We start from the raw sequence: 22,094 nt of genomic DNA on the forward strand, positions 1-22,094 counted from the left end.
GGTTGTGCGTTTCTAAATAAGACAGTTAAAGTTATGACCCATGATGTCACAGATCATGAAATATTCCCAGTGCGATTAAGGAGGGATTGAGTTTTGATTTATGCACCACAGTTATACAGGAATATATTAGATAATCAGCACAAATGGAGAAATCCACTCAAAATACTTTCTTGTATCTGGAAACAGCCGTGTTTAAATACCCCTGCTCTGAACTCCATCATTCAACTTACAAATGAACTTTTGAACTGCATTGTAATTAATGTAGCATACCCTGCAGCTATATAATGAAATGCAGTCGTGTAAAGTGCTTTATTCTAAATACTAATTGAAAGTTTTCATATGTGTTTTAGGTCAGTGAAGGGACCAGTAGTCTTACGTCATTCAGTTTTCCAATGCCTGGACCTGCAGCTGCTGACTCTGGTTCCAAGAAAAGTGACAGTAAGTCATATTGTATAAAACTTGTCTGAGCAAAGTTTTCCATCCAGCCCTGTTGACAAGGTATACAAGGCCTTTGCTGATATTGGTCGCCTTGTCTCCCGTCATACACATACCAAATATCATACACAACAAGTTTTGTGTGTGTATGGCCACCTTGAGGGTAGCTTTAAATGGCCCTGGTGCTGACTCTCCTGAAGTCTATGCATAAATTTTAGACAAAACTTCTGATACGTGAAATGGCCACCTTTCTATTGTTCCAGCTGTTCAGGCTGATAACCCAAATAATTAGAACCTCAGGAAGATAAGGGGAGCGGCAGCTCCTCTGCACTTCAAATCTGCTGATGCACCATACACAGGTAGATATGGTTTATCTGCAGATTAGATTTTCAAACATGGCGAATCGACAAACCCATCTTTAAAGGGGTGGTTTACCTTTAAATTAACTTTTAATATAATGTAGCCATTGATATTCTGAGACAATTTGCATTTGGTCTTCATTTTGGTTTTTTAGTTATTTAGCTTTTTGTTAAGAGATATCTGTATTATGTTTTGTAAACTAGCCCCTTTATTTTATGTTGAAAGACCCAACCAAGATCTCAATGTATAGATATGCCATGTTCCTTTGAAAATTCCTGTTGGAGTTGAGTGACTTGTGTTTATAAGACTTTTAATATGCCCTGTCCAAAAGATCAGATCACCCTAATTTGGCCCATCACTAGAGATGTAGCGAACCTCACAAAAAAAGTTCACGAACCCGTTCGCGAACTTCCGCCAAAAAGTGCGAACTTTGCAAACCCCATAGACTTCAATGAGAAGGCGAACTTTAAAACCTAGAAAAGCCATTTCTGGCCAGAAAACTGATTTTAAAGTTTTTTAAAGGGTGCCACGACCTGGACAGTGGCATGCAGGAGGGGGATCAAGGGCAAAAATTTCTCAGAAAAATACGTTGTTGACACAGCGTTGCATTTTGTGCTGTAAAGGGCAGAAATCACACTACATTTCTAAACTTGTGTAATAAACTGCTTTAAAACGTCCGGCGTCTACATGCCAATCAAGTCGTGTAAAGGTTACAGCCGGTTCACACGCAAAGACAAAACGCCGCAGTAGTGGATACGGAATATATTATTGCTGGTGGAAAAACATCGCTCAGGTGATTTTATTGCAATGCTTGGTGTTTGGTGCACTACTATGAATAACAGCAAACAGCACTGGACACGTTAAAGAACAGTAAATTAAAAAAAAAAAAGTGATCTCTGGTTGGTGCTGGGGGTGAACTACTAGGAGCAGCACACCAGTCCCCAACACAGCTAGACTAATAGCACTCGGCTCTATAAATTACAGTAGCAAAGTAAAAAAACACAAATAAAAAAAAATTATGTGAATGTGTGGTTGGTGCTGGTGCACTACTATGTCCAACACACACAGACGGAGCTGCAGTACACAATGAAAAGAAGAGTAACCGTAATCAGAAAATAAAAGCAGTCCTTACAAGGACTATTGGGTTACAGCAGATGAGATCAGCAGGACAGCTGTCCCCACCAGCTACATACAGAGCAGTAGAAAGTAGATTACTAGTCAGCAAAGCTACCTAAACTGTCCCTCAAACCCCTGCACAGCTCTCTCCCTATGCTAACTCATCAAGCACACACAGGCAGAATGTAAAATGGCTGCTGGGCTTCGGTTTATATATGGAAGGGGGTGGTCCAGGAGGGAGAGCTGCCTGATTGGCTGCCATGTATCTGCTGGCTCTGGGGTGAGAGGTCAAAATTTGGCTCCAGCTAAGGCGAACCCAAAATTGCGAACATCGCTAAAAGTTCGCGAACTTGCGAACACCCGATTTTCGTGCGAATTAGTTCGCCGGCGAACAGTTCGCTACATCTCTACCCATCACAAGGTCAGCCAAATGGGACGAAGATCATTCACACCAAACAAACGGCTTGTGCTGTGTACTATATGGCAAACTTTAGTGTTAATGAATGAATGAATGAATGAAGATCGTAACGCCTGTAGTAAAAGTTGTAATTTGTTCAAGAGGTATATAATAAGGACATGTTTGCTAAGGTTACACTGACATTTCAACATCTTTGTACTTTCAATTGCTTAAAAAAAGGCTTAAGAATGAGTTGGCTGGTAGGTTTTGTTTCAGTGCAGCTGTTGCCAATGTAGTACACTGGTAAGAGCATTGTATTCTTAAAGGTCATCTCGCCTTTTCATGCAGCTTCTTACAAATAAGCTGGCCAGAAGCCACCAGCAAATAAACCTATTGTGCTTAGTAGGCTAATTCAGTTTCTATCTCTTGCAGCATCTGAAATTCAAGGCCTCAGGACAGTGGAAATAAAAAAGGTAATTTCTCAGTTACTTATTCATTCAGAACCCAGGCAAGGTAAGAGTACCCAAGGCAAGCCTCTTGCTGTCATCCCCTCTTTCTTTAACAACCACTCCACCTCAGCCCCCCAAATACTCGCCACTGACCTGGTTGTTGCATCTGCTGCCTAACCCTAGTTCCAGTTCCTGCTATCATTCATGTATAGAACGGCCAGGCATATTTTTGGATGTTTGGTAACTGATAATAAGACAATTTTAATTTTAACGTTATGATAAACATAGGGGCAGTTGGTTACTTAAACTACACTTGGGTTCCTGATCTCATGCATGGTTTCTGTATCCGATCACCTCAGTTTGCTGCCAGTTTTTTTATTTTCCCAGAGTGGGTTTTTCAAGAAAAAATAAAATTTGCAGAGCTGTATTTTTTTGGTGGGCAGCAAGTTGAGGTGGCCACATACACATACTGAACTCACATGGTTTAAGTAACCAGTTGCTTGAACCCGGACACCTGAACAATAATAAATCAACCCCTAAAATTTCATGTATTCTGGACAAATCTGCAACTATGTCTGTGTTAGCCAAGATATCTAATAATAAGGAAAAAGTGCAGTAAAAACATTTTCTGTTGTGTAAGAAAAAGGGAAAGGGCTGTGTGTGTGCGCAAAAGGTGTGGGGTAATGTAATAATTGATACAAATTTGCCCTATGCACAAGTAAGTACAAATGTTATCCTCTTTATAGTTTGCTATGGGATAATAGATCTGGAGCAAACATTGCTTTTGTTAATACATTCACCCTTCTGGACCTTTCTTCATTGTAGGTTTGTGTGCCTGGCCACGTAGACATCTATTTATCATTACAGCCCTCATTAGCCATGTTTGAGCTTTAAGTTTGCACATTTACAGGGACGATAAAGTTCAGCTGAATATAAAGTTGAAGTAGCAGTATAGTTTATATTCTATAAGGTTTAGCAAGAAAAGGAAGGGTGACAGCAGTATAGTTTATTTTATATAAGGTTTAGCAAGAAAAGGAAGGGTGACTGTAAAAATATCAACTGCAGGTTAATTATATTCTTTTCTCAGCTGAAAAAAATCCTATTTACATCAACAGGGGCCCACAGACTCACTGGGAATCAGCATTGCTGGGGGTGTTGGTAGCCCGCTGGGAGATGTACCAATATTTATTGCTATGATGCATGCAAATGGAGTTGCAGCCCAAACTCACAAACTCAGGGTATGTATTTTGCAGAATCTTTATGTGATTTTTCTATCTAACTTAAGAAAAAATAGGTTTAGAAAATATAGGTTTTAACCTACTTGCTTACTAATGATAGACATTATTTAATTAGAATCGACTGTGTATGTATATACATATTATCTAACACCTTTATGTAATACCCAGTTATAGTGTCTGGAGTGCATTTGGTATGTCAGGATACTAAGCTGCTTTGCGCTGTTTCAGGGAGTTACCAGAGATACAAAATACTATTAAAAATAATGTGATCTATTTCTTTCCCACAAGAGGGCGATAGACTCTAAAGATCACATTCATGCATCAAAGGATTTTCCTTGCTCTATTAGGGTGGAATGTAATAAAAGTTGGTAATGGAAAAATGATTTGCAATGTGTAAATGTATATCTCTGTGCAAACAAATTAGCCTTTGCGCGCATTAAATATAGGCTTTGTGAACGTGGAAACTGTTTAGAGACCACTTCTGAAAGTGGAAGAAAGTTTGCGAATGTTATTGTTCACGACAATGTATGTAATGAAACTTCTTAATGAAAAACCAGTTAAGTTTGCTCCAAAAGATTACACCACCTTCAAGCATGCCTTAAAAGTTTGCAATGAACAATTCAAATTTGCAATGCAATAACAGTCTAATGAACAATATTACATTGCGAAATGCGAATGTTTACGACTTTTATTACATTCCCCCATTAAACTGTCCTGTTATTTATCATGAAGTATAATTTAGCATATGATAAGAGTTATGGTATTCTAATTGTTTCAGAGAGTCTTAAATCTCAAGGTGGGCCAAAATATTAGGTCTCCCAGTAAAGGCTTCTTTAAATCACTGCTTGCGATGTCTGTCAATGGCTTCTAAGTATGTGCCTATTGCCACAAAACACATGATGCTTGCCCCTCTGCCTTTAATGCCTCTATGTGTTTTTAGAAGGAATCAAATAAAGCTTGATGACTTAAATAGAAAACGCAGTGCTCTGTGTCCGCATGAGTCCAGGGTGTGTTCCGTGTATTTAAAGTATTTTTCTTTCTGATACATATCCACATAAAAATCCAAAACCTCTATATTTCTTGGCAAAAGAAAGATCTTATAGGAAAGGGAAGAGACATCTGCCATTGGCTTCTACATGATCAAAGTCAGGCCGTCTCCTATAAAGTCTATTTTCAGCAAATATTTCTAATTTTTAAAAATTATTTTCTCTTTCTTTGTAATAATAAAACAGCAGCTTGTACAGGTGTGGGATCCCTTATCCGGAAACCCATTATCCAGAAAGTTCCGAATTACGGAAAGGCCATCTCCCATAGACTCCATTATAAGCAAATAATTCTAATTTTAAAAAATGGTTTCCTTTTTCTTTGTAATTATAAAACAGTACCTTGTACTTGATCCAAACTAAGATGTAATTAATCCTTATTAGAGGCAAAATAAGCCTATTTGGTTTATTCAATATTTAAATGATTTTTATAACAGACTTAAGTTATGGAGATCCAAATCACAGAAAGATCCCTTATCTGGAAAACCCCAGGTCCCGAGCATTCTGAATAACAGGTCCCATACCTGTACTTGATCCCCAACTAAGCCATATGAATCCATATTAGTGGCAGACTAATCCTATTGGGTTTAATTAATGTTTAAATTATTTTTAGCAGACTTAACGTATGGAGATTCAAATTATGAAAAGATCTAACTGGAAAACCCGAGGTCCCAAGCATTCTGGATAACAGATCCTACACCTGTTCTTCTTTCCCAAAAGGAATATTTAAATTAAAGGCTTCTGTATGTCATAAAGCAGAGCCTGTTTTTTGATCTGCCAGTGACTAATGTAAGAACGTCTGAGTACAAATGTGCTGTTATTCCATTTTCAACGTTTTTCTTTGTATGCACATGACCTTATAATTTTATATACATTAAGCAGAGAAGTCACTGCATAGAAAATAATTGATTCAGCTAAACAGGATTTAATAATATACTCTTCTATTTTCTTTCATTCTAACTGGGACATTAAGGTTGTAAAAACACTGCATTTGGTTTTGTATTACGTTAATACCATGGATATTTAACTGACAGGTGTGTTATTTCTTCTCTTCCTCACTTTTCTTCTTGAACAAAGGTTGGTGACAGGATTGTTAGTATATGTGGGCAACCCACTGAAGGAATGACTCACTCCCAGGCCGTCACCTTACTGAAAAACGCTTCAGGCACTATTGAACTGCAGGTAAAACCTCTTGCTCTGGTTCAGTGGATTTTACTGTCCTTTTTTTGTTGGCCTTATTGGCAGGGAGGCAAACAGACCTCAGTTTCCATCTTTGTAAGCAAATTAATTGCAATGTCATTGAATCGGTTTTGCACAGCATTATGAAGGCAGAAATAAAGTCTACTGGGTTTTTTTTCTTTGTTTTTTTCTTTTATTTTATCATGAAAAGTGTCGAAATTGATGTCCACTCCCAGGGTAAAATCACATCCATTTCTCTAATATAGTAAAGGGTTTTTTTATTCTCCATGTTTAGTCCTTGACTAATTCTTTTCCTGAAATACACTTGCAGACAATACAGAACAGCTGCCTGCTGCATGCTATGTGTATTCCATTTCCTTGAAAGCTGACAGCTGCTTTGTCATTAAAGAGAGATCTTCAGTTAAGGCCACAGCTGTTCCCTAATAGTTCAGTCTCTATCTTCTCTTTCTGTTTAGGTGGTGGCTGGTGGGGATGTGAGTGTGGTGACTGGCCAGCAGCAAGAACATTTGGGGTCAACGGTCAGCTTTTCCGGACTGGCATCAAGCAGCATTTTACAGGATGATTTAGGGTATGCTATACTAATTCCACAAGGCACTTGTAAAGTAAGCTATCAACATAATTGGGCAGTATCTTGTAATTCACTGTTTTCTGCACTTTGTGTCACTGTAATACAGTGTATTAAGGTGGTCATACACATAGAGGGGCAGATTTATCCAAATATTAGCTTAGAGCTCACCACAGAACAATTCACCCGCTTTTGTGATTCCTTAGATCTTTTCATTTTGTCTTCAGTTTATCTCCAAGGGCCCCTTGGATTTGCATTGGTTGGTTATTTAGTTTTCTCCAAATGTTGTTTCAGGAAAGATAACTCTGAGACTACAGCCTTTGGGCTCCTGTTTTCTCCCACTTTGTGGAATCCCTAGAGCAGGGATCCCAACCTTTTTTTACCCGTGAGCCACACTCAAATGTAAAAAGAGTTGGGGAGCAACACAAGCATGAAAAATGTTCCTGAGGGTGCCAAATAAGGGCTGTGATTGGCTATTTGGTAGTCCCTATTTGGACTGGCAGCCTAAATGAGGCTCTGTTTGGCAGTACAGCTGTTTTTATGCAACCAAAACTTGCCTCCAAGTCAGGAATTGAAAAATAAACAAGTGCTTTGAGGCCACTGGGAGCAACGTACAAGGGGTTGGGCAGACACTGGTTGGGGATCCCCACCCTAGAGACTAGTCCGTAAATCAGTTAGTAGTTTGCTTTAGTGTATGTCCACATTGCTATCAATTTTACTCTGTTAACTTCCTTTAAAGGTTTAGATGTTAGTGACTTTAGTGGTTTGAAACACCTCAAGGTGGTTTCAGAAAGAAGCAACATTATATTTGCACACTCAAACATACAAAAAAAGTTCTCATGCAGAATTTAATGGTTCACCTACTTTTAGATACAGGTATGTAAGTAGTTCTATTTAGAACAGGAATCAGTTCTTAAATAACATTCCAACTTTCATTCATTCTTGTACCGAAATCTGTAGGTGCTCTTCTTCATCAAACCATTTTATATTAAACTTACCTCTCCACATTCCAGTTTTAACCATGTCCCTTTTTCACATTCCAGTCGCATCGGATTTGTTTTTCTTAACCCAATCAGTGCTTTTATTCACTTCCTTTTCCTGCACACATGTCACTGCTGTTTTACAACACTTCAAGCTAGTTTTGAGTCTGACCCTCATTCTATTTTTTTAGCACATAGGTTCTATATTACTTATGTTAGCAAAGCATGCATATTATGAATAAAGGCCTTTTTGTCTGTTAGATGAAATCTGTATTTCACATATTTGCAACAGATACCAGAATTATACATATTTAAATATGTTTAAATAGGAAACATGACAAATCTGCTGTTTCAGGCAGGACTAAATTCAACTAATACTTTTTAGAACAATATATTCTTTTTAGATAATTTATGGATTAAAACCAGAATGTATCTCTAATAAATGGGTATTTCCTTATAGTTTAGTTTAGACTTTGGTTCTGTGAAACAATACATTTTCTTATTTTCAATTAATTTTTAGAAGTGTATTTATCAAATGGCAAATACATTTTATCTGTGGTCAATTTTTAAAAAAAACTTTTTATTTTTTTTACAGTTTTTGTATTTTTATTTAGCCAGCCTGAGAGTTTTGGAATGTATTGCTATACAACATACTGTTTTTGATACAGCTTGACTGTACAGGTTTAGGAGTAGATTTATTAATATTCTACTATCCCTTGCTTTTTTTAAGAAAAAAACTAAAATGGTTTAGCAGTCAAGGCAAAACAACTCAGTTGCAAACAAAATTAGTATTTTTTATAATCGCTGAAATTGATTGGAAAAGTACAGAATAAAAAATGATTGACCATCAAATGTCTTGAATGCTGAACAAACACTTTAAATTGACTTCTTATGCATCTTCAGCAGATTTTAGGTGGTGCCATTTTCCATTCAAGGTTTTTTTAATGGATATAGTGGTGATTTGCCATTAATCTTACTAATCATAATGTAAAAGACTATTTGGGAAATGTGTAGAATATTATTTCCCTTAACATTTTCTAATTATGGTCCTGTATGTGCATGATATTTTACTTTTCATTAGCTTTATTATTTTTCTGTCAAAGCACTGTATCATAATATTTTCTTCTTTTTACCCTAGACCACCACAATATAAGACAATCATCCTTGAAAGAGGACCGGATGGCCTTGGTTTCAGTATTGTAGGAGGGCACGGTAGCCCTCATGGTGACCTGCCAATATATGTCAAGACAGTGTTTTCTAAGGTAAATGCAAATGTTATGAATCAACCTTTTAAATGCACCTGCTCATCATAAAGGCATTTATATGAAGTGTGAAAAAACCATTCACAGTGATGCAGCTGGCCTAATGCTTCTTGATGTCAAGTTAAAGGTTCCTCTGTGGCATGCATGTTAAAAGCTGATTTATTTCTTTTTGAAGGCAGAAGGCTCAGATATTTTCCTGGGTGGGAAACTCACAAGAAAAGATTAATAAAGGCATTTCATATTGGAAAAATTAAAACATGAAAATATAATCCATTTATACATATTAGTGGTTTTATGCTCAAATCTTTCGAAATTTTTTTGTGAAAAGTCAACAACCTTTATGTCAAATATATGTCAATTATTTTCAATACATGTGGGTAATTTAATATATAGAATGATTGAGAAAACAGCAGGGGTCATTTATAAAGTTTGTGCAGTGCAGGTTTATTTTCACAAATGGTAGTTTGCGCATGTTATTCCATTTTGCACTGCTATGCTTGTCTTTCCTTTTTTTGCGAATTGCAGTGAAATGCAAATTGTACACAACAGAGATTGCAATTTGCATGGGCACGCCCTCTGTGTGACTATTGCACTTATTTTCTCTCTTCGAATATAAATTTGCAAAATCGGTTTTAGTGAATATTTTTTCCGCCACTAAAGTTGTGGTGTAACTCAGACTCAGAGCGCATACATATTCGCAGTTAGCGAATATACCACATTTATAAAGCTTTTAGGGCATTCACACTGCCAAAATAAATTGTTCAGTATTTTAAAAATATTTTAATACGCTTTAGTTAAGTGTAGTCATAGTACTCAAATTTACAGTTCCCAGCATTCTGGGTAAAAGGCTCCATACCCTGTATATCAGGGGTCCCCAAACTTTTATACTTGTGAGCCACATTCAAGTGGAAGTGTTGGGGAGCCACACAAGCATGAAAATAAGAGCTGTGGTTGGCTATTTGGTAGCCAATGTGGGCTGTTAGGCTACATGAGACTGTGCTAGAACACCAGGTTTTTATTCAACCAAAACTCTCCTCCAGCCAGAAATTCAAAAATAAGCACCCGCTTTGAGGCCACTGGGAGCAAACATTCAAGGGGTTGGTAAGCAACATGTTGCTTCTGAGCCACTGGTTGGGAATCACTGCTGTATAATGTTGGTGCATCTTCTAGTTTGAGTTATTGATCCAACAAACCTAAAGACTGTTGATTTTGGATATGATGAGCTGATACAACTTTGATATTGCAGGGTGCAGCCTCAGAAGATGGACGCTTGAACAGAGGTGACCAAATTATTGCAGTGAATGGGCAGAGCTTAGAAGGAGTGACCCATGAAGAAGCGGTGTCCATCCTTAAGAGAACAAAAGGAACAGTTACATTGACTGTGCTTTCCTAATGCCTCTTTCTAACCATCTGGGTCCCATTTGTTAGGGATCCTTTGGTAATTCTTGATTTATATTTGTATGTAAGGAGAAAGTAGTCTGTTTTAGGTCATTTGTGCAGCAATCAGTATTTCGAGCAATCGAAAAAAGTATTTTTAGTCATTAGACTAGCTTGCTATTCCATCATAGTATTAATATGAAATTCTGCTATTTCTGTTAATCAACTACAGATTGTTTTTATTGTGAACAGTCAAGCTCCTGGCAAAATCAGCCAGGATCTTCTAAAACTACTGTGATTACTACAAAGACTGTAAAATGTGAAACAAGTTTTGGGCAAACATAACAAAAGTCCTTTTAAACTGAGTATTTAAAATGAAAAAAAAAAGGTGGTAGTTTTATAGAAAAGTTTTTAGGGACAAAACTTACATTGTCTGAAAAACACCTCCATATTCTGAATGTCTCCCAAATGTAGCATGGGAACTGAGAATGCATCTAGGCATTTTTTTGAAGTAGTATTTCAATATAAATTCTTCATAATCTTAGACGTGTTTACTTCCTTAACTGCTATAACATATGTCACATTAGTTGGTGCAGTTTCAACACTGGAGGTTTATTTCAAACCATAAGCAAAGCAGTAAAGGTAATGGTTTGTAGCAGGGAGCGGAATCATTACCTTTACTGCAATGCTAAATAAAACCATTTAAGGGTGACAAATCAGAAATGTGTTTTCGAGTATTGGCCAGCAGTGCATTCTGCATTTAGTATTAATAATAACACCAAGTTCTCTTTTCTATTAAAAATTAGTTTTGCAATAAGTCACATTATATTTTGTGGTGTGCACCCTTCATGAAAAATATAACCTCTTGCTATTGATATCTTGCTCGGACTTTAGCATCTTGCTGTTCTGCTCTTACAGTCTTAAATTAGCCACATGCTGTCGGCCCTACATAAAATAAGGGGGCCCATTTATTATACGAAACACTGTGAATTTAATATAACCCACAGAATAGAATACTAATCCTTTTAGGTTCAAAGAGCTATCACTTGCTGAGTTTAAGTGCTTAACAAATCAATTTTAACAATGTGTCATAACAATCAACATTCTACCCAAATAGAATTGAGAAATAACACCTTTAAAAACACTTGATTTGCGTATGTATATTTAGAACATTATAGAATATTTCAAGGTAGAGTTCAATTGTGATCATAGGGGTTTTAACTGTAAGGCTGATTGCACTTAAGGAGGCAATTTATACATTTTCGATGGTTTTTTTGTTACTTTAATGGCTTTTTTTATTTTTCTCAATCACTAGTATATTTACCAAAAAAACTGAATTCAGAAAAGATATAAGAAAAAACACAATCAAGTTACTCTTAACTTCCCCCTTTCATTTCTTTCTTCATTCTCTTCTCATGCAATAGGTGGTGTCATGCTTTGATTGAGGTCTAATACATTCTTTTGAGCGGTTGCACCCCTGGTCTTAAAGAGGTATTAGTGCCCTTTCTTTCAAAATAACTGGCTCTGGCAGAAATAGAATAGGTCTGAAGGACCTAAAATGGCAGCTTAAATCTGCCCGTGTATCGCCGCCTTTATTTTTTTTTTTCTGCCTGTGCAATAACTACCATTACGGTGACTGACTCTGTCTTAGAGAGACTTCTCAGCGTTTTGTCAACTTTTACCTGGAAAATGCCACAAAACATTTGTGTATCGGGTTTGAATACACTGCTCTTTAAAAGAACTATTGTGAAAATAGTTCTGCGCTCTTCTGCCTAGAAGATGCATTAGATATAAGTGTTTCAAAATAACCGACTCTGGTACAGATTCAGCCTCTCTGCATGCAGGATTTGTGTCAGAGTCGGCTATTTTGAAACATGTAGCTTTTTTCAGGCAAAAGGAGCTGCTCCCCAATAATGTATTAGACCTAACAGCTGGACTCCTATGTAATGAGAGCCAGATGCTGAGAGGAGGATACTGAAGAGTAACCCGATTACTCCAGAAATGTACAGGATTTTAAGTTGATCATATCAAGAAAATCTCTCATTTCCATCAGATGAAGCTTGTATTAAATTTCCATGATAGTTCCCTTATAAGGCAGGGGCTTAGAAGGTTGGAATTGATTGTGATGTTTTACAATGCGAAATGTACATTATTTTTTTTTTTTTTTTTAAATGAAAATAAATGTATTGCATAGTACAGGGTTTTCTAAAGTACAGATGCTATAGACTGCTGGTGTGGGTTTTCTATGTTAACAGACTATGAAGAAGCAGGTGGCTTTCTTACTGGTTAAAAATGTGACTTCTGTTGTAATGTCTATATCTGTAGGTATAGTTAAAAAGTGCTTCAGTCACTGCCAGACATTTTGGTTTTATCATTAATGCTATTGTTTTGCTAAAGACCTATAGTTCTGTTCACAGAAAAAATGAAGGATACAACAATAGTGCTTAGAACAGAGTTTTAATGTCCTTTAACATGTGCAAACCAAACTCCTGGGAATGTATTAAATTATTGGCATAAGGCAGCTCAAATATGGGTAGACTAGGGTGGCCATTTACTAATATTTGTGGTTTTGTTTTTTTCAATTTGGATTTTTTTAGCGCTAAAAGCTGCCGGAATAAAAGCCGCAACTTTTTTTGAGATTACTTAAACGGCTAAAAATCCGAATCTGACAATTTTCCAGCTAAATCTTGCCAAGATCATGTAGAAATTAATGGCAGATATAGCTTCCCTTCCCTTGAGGATCTTTGCTACAAAACGTTAGAGGTTTTCAGATTTTTGACACTGGTTTTTTTGTGCAACACTTTAGAGGTTTGAGTGCGACAATTTGAAAAAGTTGCACAAAAACTGTGACCTTTTTCCTGCACTTTTTTTTTTAGGAAAAAAATGAGAAATGAGAGTTTTAGTAAATCTGCCCCTAAGACTTCCCTTATAAGGGGGGGTGGTTGTAATGTGTATTTTGTAATTCTACATCACTGGATTTATTTATTGTCATACTGGTGTAATGCAGGTTTAGGCACTTAGCAGGATAGGCTCTATCTGCATTCCAACTGGGATAAACAGTTCCTAGTCTTATTAACACTGAAGAAACAATTATTTGTCTCTTATACGAGGCAAGGTAGTGAACTCACTCATTGGGTTAAACCATTTCTTTTCAGGCAAACAGGTACACAAGGGGGCTGATTTACTAACCCACGAATCCGACCCGAATTGGAAAAGTTCCGACTTGAAAACAAACATTTTGCGACTTTTTCGTATTTGTTGCGATTTTTTCGGCTTCTTTACGAATTTTTCGTTACCAATATGATTTTTGCGTAAAAACGCGAGTTTTTCGTAGCCATTACGAAAGTTGCGTAAAAAGTTGCGCTTTTTTCGTAGCGTTAAAACTTACGCGAAAAGTTGCACATTTTTCGTAGCGTTAAAACTTAAAAGGTGCAAAGTTTTGCGTAAGTTTTAACGCTACGAAAAAAGCGCAACTTTTTGCGCAAGTTTTAACGCTACGAAAAATCGCCAGATTTTACGCAACTTTCGTAATGGCTACGAAAAACTCGCGTTTTTACGCAAAAATCATATTGGTAACGAAAAATTCGTAAAGAAGCCGAAAAAATCGCAAAATACCGATCATTACGAAAAAAACGCAATCGGACTCATTTCGACCCGTTCGTGGGTAAGTAAATCAGCCCCAAGGTGTTTTGACTGCGTGTTGTTCTCTTGGGCAGAAACATGGCAGTGACCGTAGCCTTTTTAAATGAATTGGTGCAGCCTATTAAGGTGGATATACATGGGCAGAAAAAAGCTTCCAACTCTCAAGCTAATTGAGCAATTTACTGTTTTTTTTTTTGTTTGCCTTGATGACCTGCCCATAACTCACTGGTGAGCAAATTCTATTGGATAAGGACTGTATTTGCATGGTAATGCAGTCCTCCAATGGCCCCACTGTATGGTCAGTCAGCCCCATTTGCCCCAGTGCCCAAATCAAGATCTGCTCATTTAGCAACTTTGCTCTGAGTAAATGCCTCTTTTGTGGGACTTCCTATGACATGTTTATGTGTCGGCCCTCTGGCTTGCAGCACTGGTAGGCGCAGACAGTACTACATAAAAAGAGGGGTGGCCCATTTTGGAATCACAAAGAGTTGCACCTAAGGGTGCCAGGCACAACTCGGCAGTGGAGAGATGCATTATGCAAAGCTCCATACTTTTTTCTTTTAACACCTTGCCACCCATTAGTTAATGAGCACTCTCTTGTGTTGTCAGGTATTCCAAATGTATAGGTCCATGCTTGTGATCTCAAGTAGGTTTATGAACATTTGTTATATTGGAACATTGTGCAGTATTTTACTAAATAAGAAAAAAGGTATATTTTACTTCATGCATTATTGTTAGCAGTGTTCAGTCAATCTGATTTCTATTCAGAAAGCCTCCCCATTAGTTTCTGTTTTTCAGTACATATTTTTATAGTACTGCAGCTATATATAAATAGTTTTTATGTAAAAGAATGTAACACTAACTTTCATATTGTGTATCTCCTTTTCTATATGTCTTTTATCCAAAACACTAGATGTCACTTTACTTGCTTGTGTGTACAGATATTTTGATACTGTATTACTGAGTTAGTATTATCTGATGGACCACTGTTTATTTTAAATATAATAAAAGAAAGTAGACTAATGCGGGGCCTTGAATCTTCTTCTAATGTAATATTTTTTGTTTAGATTTGCATGTAATTCGCCCAAAATGTGTGGCTGACACAATCAATCCACAAACGGTAAAATGTAGTGCTTTTCCGTGGTGATTTATGGAAAGTAATTGCTTATCCGGTACAAGCTTTATGGAATGTTGTGTGCACAAATTCAAATATGAAGAGTACACCCTCTGTGTACATTTTAAGAAAAGGTCCTGTTTTTACAAAGGGAAATAATCTTTTATTCATCTTTGTAGGTTTTAATGCTTTGACCAATGTTTTAAATGTATTTACTTAGTGACAAGTATTTTGTTTGTGCAGGAATGTCTGTGTATTCTAATTGTACAATCTCTAGTTATTTTTCACAATGTCTTTAGTACAGTAGGTTCAACAATTTGCTGTATATCACATAGAATAAAATGGCATTTCATGGCAATTAAGATGTAGAATTCATGGTATTGCCATACAAAACGATTTACATATACATTTGCATTTATAGTGAACTGTGGCTTAGAGAACCTTTCTTTAAGGCAGATAGTATACAGGTATGCGATTCCTTATTTGTAACCAGTTACCCAGAAAGCTCAGAATTACAGGTAAGCAAGGTAATCTCCCATAGACTCCATTATAAACTGATAATTTATGTCTTTAAAATTAATTTCCTTTTACCTCTGTAATAATAAAACAGTAGCTTGTACTTGATCCCAATTAAGCTTCATGAATTCACATTCTCAATATCCTATTGGGTTCATAATGATTTTTTAGCAGATATAGTGATCCAAATTACAGAAAGATCCCTTATCCAGAAAAAACTCCAAAGCTTTCTGGATATTAGATCCTATACCTGTATTTTCTTGAGATTCTCCTTATATAAAAACTGGGAAACTGATTTGCCTTTTTTGATACCTGTAATGAGCTCTCAAAACCAGAATAAGAACTGGTAGTTCAGTTGCTAAGGGTTTTTGCGCCTGTTTTGAGGTTTTTTCCCAGTGGGTGTGTGAACTTAGAGCTCACCCCAGTAAACTTCCCCCACTCTAATTCCTGTGGGATTTTATAGGCAAACTTATCAATGGGTGAAAGGTAGAGTTCAAGTTTGCAACTAAAACTCAATCATTTGCTGCTATGATTGCTACCTATCGAATAGCAGACTGAACTCTTGGCCAAATTAAGTGCACCGTTTGTGGCATAGTACTACTTCTGTATGGTAATGGAAAATAAATTCACTCTCTTGAAACAGACAGCATTTTATAAATATATAAATATCAGCACATAATTCCAAATCCTTATAGAGATCATATTTCGTAAATACATTCTGTATATCTGGTAACATAGAGTTTGCCAGAAATATGAAATACTTTTCAGATGCCGGTATATTCACAAAACAATCCTTTTGGCTGATAAAGTAGCACATCTGGAATCTGCTTTTCCCTTTTTGGAGGGCTACTTCTGATTTATGCTCTAAATTCTGTATGAAAGATGGCTTTGAAGTTAATATGTCTAAAGCAATATACTGAGAGTCAGCTGAGGCATTATATAGAAAAAAAACAATACGGATTTCAGTAGCATTACAAACTATTCATGCAGCATGAAGAGAATGCCAATATCCTGTCTGTGTGTCTATAATGATGGGGTAGCAACTTGCATGAGATAACAGCTGCAAGAATTCCACCTATGTTTTTTGTCATTTGCCCCCAGCAGCAGGTGCAAATTATTTTACTAGGGACAAAGATTGTGACATTCTGTGGCATTCCACGTGGAGCTTTCACATTTTAAAACATTTCACATGGGGCTAACTATATTCTTCATTTCCCAGGGTGCCACAGCCATGTGACCTGTGCTCTGATAAACTTCAGTCACACTTTACTGCTGAGATGCAAGTTAGAGTGATATCCTCCCCCTCCCAGCAGCTGATCAGCAGAACAATGGGAAGGTAGCAAGATAGCAGCTCCCAGTAGATATCAGAATAGAAAATAGTAAGAAATCCTGGGTCTGGGTTGGGACTCCTCCAGTTACATGAGAGTAGGAGAAACAATAAGTTACCTGAAAGCAGTTCTAATCTGTAGCATGGGCTCTTTCTGAAAGCTCAGAATCAGGCACAATGAACTGAGATGGCTGCCTACACACCAATATTACAACTAAAGAAACATTTGTTGGTTCAAGAATACAATTTTAAATGGTAGAGTGTATAATTTGCTGTGTAAACAGTGTAATTTAGAAATAAGAAGGACACTATAAAAATCATGACCGAATCTATGCAGATTTTGTACACTTGTTAATGACACTTTAAATAGCAAAATGTCCGTTCTGTTCTTAATTCACACACTTTTATTTGAATGTGGCCTTACTAATCTACATACATAAAACTTTTCAGATGACTTATGTGCACTTCACATGGTTTGTAATGATGTACCAACAAGTAAATCTTGTGTCTCTGATTTATATATAGTTGTGCAACAGCAGGACTTTGTTTCCCTGCAAAACTTTGATGGAATATTACGTAAGACAAAGAAAACAACTGAGCAATTAAAGGGGAAATCCACCCAAACACATTGTAAGCTTTTTTAAAAGTAAACATAATTTCAACTTTGCAATATACATCAATGAAAAAATATGCAACCCTTTAATGTAATAATATGGTTTGGATCAGTTACCTAAGCCTGGCCTCCTGTTCTCCTGCTGATCTGGCTGACTACTTTGAGACCCACAATTCCCTGCACACGGGATGTAAACAAAGAAAGTAACATGACGGTGCAATGTATTGTGGGTTATGTAGTTCCTGCATGCTGTCTGTAAGCTATAAGCAAAATTTTTGTATTTTCTTAATCAGTCGATATTTTAGTGTGTTTCATCCATCCTACGAAAGATGTCTTGGAATTGCATACACCTGCTTCTTCTGAAAGATGAGAACCAATTTGATCTTATGATCTGACTGCAAATGCAACAATTGTCGCCATCTTCTGTAAAAATAGCTCCATAGGGACTAAAGGAGCATCCGTTCTCTCTAAAGACTGAACCTGTGTGGGGTGGCGCAACAGACGATAGATAAGTTCAAGGCCCGTTACTATCAGCCAAGGGGGATTGTTGAAGTAATGTACATAGAGTGAAGGACTGATGCCACCTAAACAATGACTAAAGGTGCCCATACACGTGAAGATCTGCTCGCTTGGTGACCGATATCCCCACCTACGGGTGGGCGATATCGGGGAACATGTAGGCTAATTTGATCGTTTTGCCCTGGGTCCAAATGATCGAATTATAATGGCGGAAACGGGGCAGTCTGTTCGGGGACCGCATCAACGAGCCGATGCGGTCCCCGATCCGACTAAATCTTTTAACCCGCCCGATTGATATCTGGCCAATTTCAGGGCCAGATATCTGTTGGGCATCCCCCTCATTCCTGTCCAAGGGACCGATATCGGCAGCTACAATCGATCCGTGTATGGCCACCTTAACAGTTCTACTACTTCCAAGCAATAAAAAGCCACAGAAGGTTAAAAGGGATGTTCAACTTTGAGTTAACTTTTAGTATGATGTAGAGAGTGATATTCTGAGACAATTTGCAATTCATTATTTGTAGTTTTTTTAGTTTTATTTTCAGTTCAGGAGCTATTTGGTTGTTAAGGTCCAAGTTACCTTAGCAGCCAGGGAGTGATTTGGATGAAAGACTGGTATGTGAATAGGAGAGTAAAAAAAGAAAGCTACAAAAAGTAACAATAACAGTAAAGTTGTAGCCTCATGGAGCAATCGTGTTTTTGGCTGCTGGGGTCAGTGACCCCCATTTGAAAGCTACAAAAAGTTTGAAGATATAGGCAACTAATTCAAAAAACTATAAGAAATAAATAAAGAAGACCAAAAGAAAAGGTACTAAGAATTGGTCATTCTTTAACATACTAAAAGTTAAATTAAAGGTACAATAAATTAGATAGTCTTGGTGCTATTAGAAAAGAACAAGATACATTTGCAAAGCCTTCTGACAAACAGGACAAACAGGACAATAGTGGACTGCTTTATTATAGATTAAACTGAACATTGAAGAATTTCCAGCAGTTCAGTACTTTTTAAGCTTTGCCAAATGTTCTTGTCAGCAACATTTTCTCAGGATGAGCCTCTGTCGCGCATACAGTGCAAGGGAGTTATGCTTGCCTCGAGCAGCAGATTTATACTGGGCTTCTGGCAGTAATGATGAGCGATGGAGCAAGTTGTGCCCACTAGTGTGCCATTCTCTATCCAGTATCAAAAATGTAGGGCCAATGTGCATTGTGAGAACACATAGAGCTTTCCGATTTTCACCTTGTTCCAATTTTAGTACATGAGCCCAATTGTATCCCCATGCACCAACCATACACTGGGTTCCAACCAGAATGTGAAGGTAATTTATATAAGCTGTGTTCTGCCGTGGGGCAGCCTAAATGCTCCATCAGCAAAATGCAGTGGAAGTGGGTAGGGCTGTAATAACAGTTTGATTGCTCTCTCTGCTATCATTTCATATAACTGTATTTTATGACAGAGGTTAGGTTTCTTTGCAAAAACAAATATTTTAGTAGCCTTTTAGTTGCACTTTACTTTGCTAAATTGGAAATGTCTGTGGTTTTACACTGGGTGACTTATGCCCTGCCAGCTCAGTGTACAATGCAATAATAAAAACTAATGATAACCAGATTCAAAGCAAATTCATGCAACGTGTTGAGAACATCTGCTGATTTTTTTTTACAGTAATTTATGATTTATATCATTTAGTTGTGTTACAGCAAGACTGAGATCCAATTTTATTCTGTTATTCTAAAATAAAACAAAACAGCCCTTTATGTATGTGCACTCTAATTACATGTCATTATTTCATGAATGCCAAATCCATAGCCCTTGGGTTATTATGATGGACCATCTCCAGAGCTTTAACTTCTGGCTGGGGATGCTCAACGAGTCTTTTACAGTGCATTGTAGCCAGTTTATCCAAGCCTTGCCTTAATATCATCTCCTCCTTTAAATAATTGAAAACAAACATGGGCCAAGTCTAGACCAAGCCCTGTAAAAACAGCACACATCAGATATTTTCTTTGATTATTTTAACTGCACCAGCAGACCATCAGATCTTGTTCACAACTATTATTACTGCCTAGCAGTAAGTGCCCTACAAGGTGCGAAACGCGTTAAGCTGCTCTGTTTTTTGTCCTAATAAATAATTATTTGAATTTGAAGCTGGCAAATTTCATAATTACTTAGTGAAAAGCAATATATGGATATAGATAGCCTCCAACTAGTTATGTCACGTATGTATGTATATCTTTATTTATAAAGCGCTACTTATGTACGCAGCACTGTACAGTAGAATAGATTAATACAAACAGGGGGTTATTAAGATAATAATAGATAAATACAAAGTATAACAATAAATACAAGATACAGTTGCAATAAGTTAAGAGTCAAGGACACAAGAGGAAGAAGGTCCCTGCCCCGTAGAGCTTACAATCTATATGGGAGGGTAACTTACAGACACAAATAGGCAAATATAAGTGCTGTAGGTCACAGTGGGTGAAACTACAATATAAGTGCTGATTCCCAGATCAGGTGCTGGGCGAGTGCTCCAAAAGGTAGTCTTTAAGTTTAGTTTTAAAAAGACTGAGGGAGGATTCTCTGCGGAGGAAATCATGGAGGGCATTCCAAATGTAAGGGGCAGCAAGGCAGAAAGGTTTAAGGCGGGAAACCGCAGTAGTAGTGGGGGCCGCAACCAAGCGATTGCTCTGCGAGGAACGAAGGAGTCAGCCAGGAACATACAGAGACACAAGGGAAGAGATGTAGTGAGGGGCAGAGGAATGGAGAGTTTTGAAGGTTAAGAGAAGGAGTTTGTAAAATATTCTTTGTTTAATAGGAAGCCACGATAAGGACTTTAGCAGGGGAAGGGCCTGAACTCTCCTGGATGAGAGGATTTAAAGGGTTTAAAATGGGGATAGGGAGAGCACATCCAAAGATAATCTTGGTAGGGAGCTAATCCTCAGCAGGAAACCCATTTAGTGACTCCAAAAAGCACATGAAAATATAAAAAATAGTATTGCACACCCAAATATATATGCAAAGTATAAAAATAACTTACATAGTAATGAATGGGTATAAAAGGTCAAAACATGTGGGGCAACTATGAAACTTATTGCTAATAAATTAATTTAGTGCTAATTATATATTTTGTCTTGTAAGGGGGCCAATTGCTGATTCGCCAAATCCGACAATTCTCCAGCTAAAACTTGTCGAGATCATATCTGTCAATGGTAGATGTCCCTTCGCTTCTCTGGAGAAAAGTGCTACAATTTGCAAAAGTCGCAGTTTTTTAACTTTCCTGCGGGTTCTGAGGGTTATAAACTGAAATCTGTGTGGATTGTATTTTTTTTTATTTTTAGCAACATTCCCCTTCAATACATAGACAGAAAATACTTTCTAAAGGATAAGCCGCCCCCCCCCCCAAAAAAAAAATTTCTCCGATTACACCATTAATTTCCCCCTTGTAACTATGTATGAATTACAATTTTCCAAGCTTAAATATGCTGGAAATAAATGGAAAGAGTGAACTCAGTTGATTTATTCTGAAGATTAGTACAGAGGCCAGGGGATTCTGCCAACCTTCAGAAAGCAGGGAACCCAATGGAAAAAAAAATCCTTGCAATAATTGTTCCAAAATTCTTTTGTAAAGAGGTCAGTCATTTTTTTTTTTTTTTTTTGGAAGCTGAAATGAAGCCAAAGATCTGGAATCCTATTTACCTATAAGTGAAAAGTATTCCTTTGAAATATATTTGTCTTTTGCAAACCAAAGAATATTTGAGGTCTCATTAGCAGTGATAAGAAGATCCTTACTTAATTTATATTATCACAGTAGATTCCTGAGGAGTATTCACTCATAGTAATGGCAGCAGAGAATCAAACCCTGCAGTTCAAACTGAAACATGCTTTTTAAATGCACATACAGGCAAGGGATAGCTTAAGCACAGTATCACTTGGGCCTTAATTA

At 37.1% G+C, this 22,094-nt stretch overlaps 1 protein-coding gene across 11 annotated transcripts in view; it reads left to right on the top strand.

The window, feature by feature from the left end:
* The window catches only part of mpdz (multiple PDZ domain protein), an 84,785-nt gene extending 71,849 nt beyond the window's left edge, over positions 1-12,936 (top strand). For all 11 annotated transcript variants that reach the window (XM_002940126.3, XM_012952751.2, XM_012952749.2 and 8 more), the window contains 7 exons: positions 351-438; positions 2,741-2,781; positions 3,873-3,995; positions 6,116-6,220; positions 6,694-6,806; positions 8,922-9,045; positions 10,292-12,936. In XM_002940126.3, the coding sequence (XP_002940172.2) occupies positions 351-438; positions 2,741-2,781; positions 3,873-3,995; positions 6,116-6,220; positions 6,694-6,806; positions 8,922-9,045; positions 10,292-10,438 (741 nt within the window). In that variant the 3' untranslated portion in view covers positions 10,439-12,936. The remainder of the gene's footprint in view (positions 1-350; positions 439-2,740; positions 2,782-3,872; positions 3,996-6,115; positions 6,221-6,693; positions 6,807-8,921; positions 9,046-10,291) is intronic.
* Positions 12,937-22,094: the final 9,158 nt, after the last annotated feature.

The sequence above is a fragment of the Xenopus tropicalis genome, chromosome 1 (assembly GCF_000004195.4).
Source record: "Xenopus tropicalis strain Nigerian chromosome 1, UCB_Xtro_10.0, whole genome shotgun sequence".
Taxonomy (NCBI): Eukaryota; Metazoa; Chordata; class Amphibia; order Anura; family Pipidae; genus Xenopus; species Xenopus tropicalis.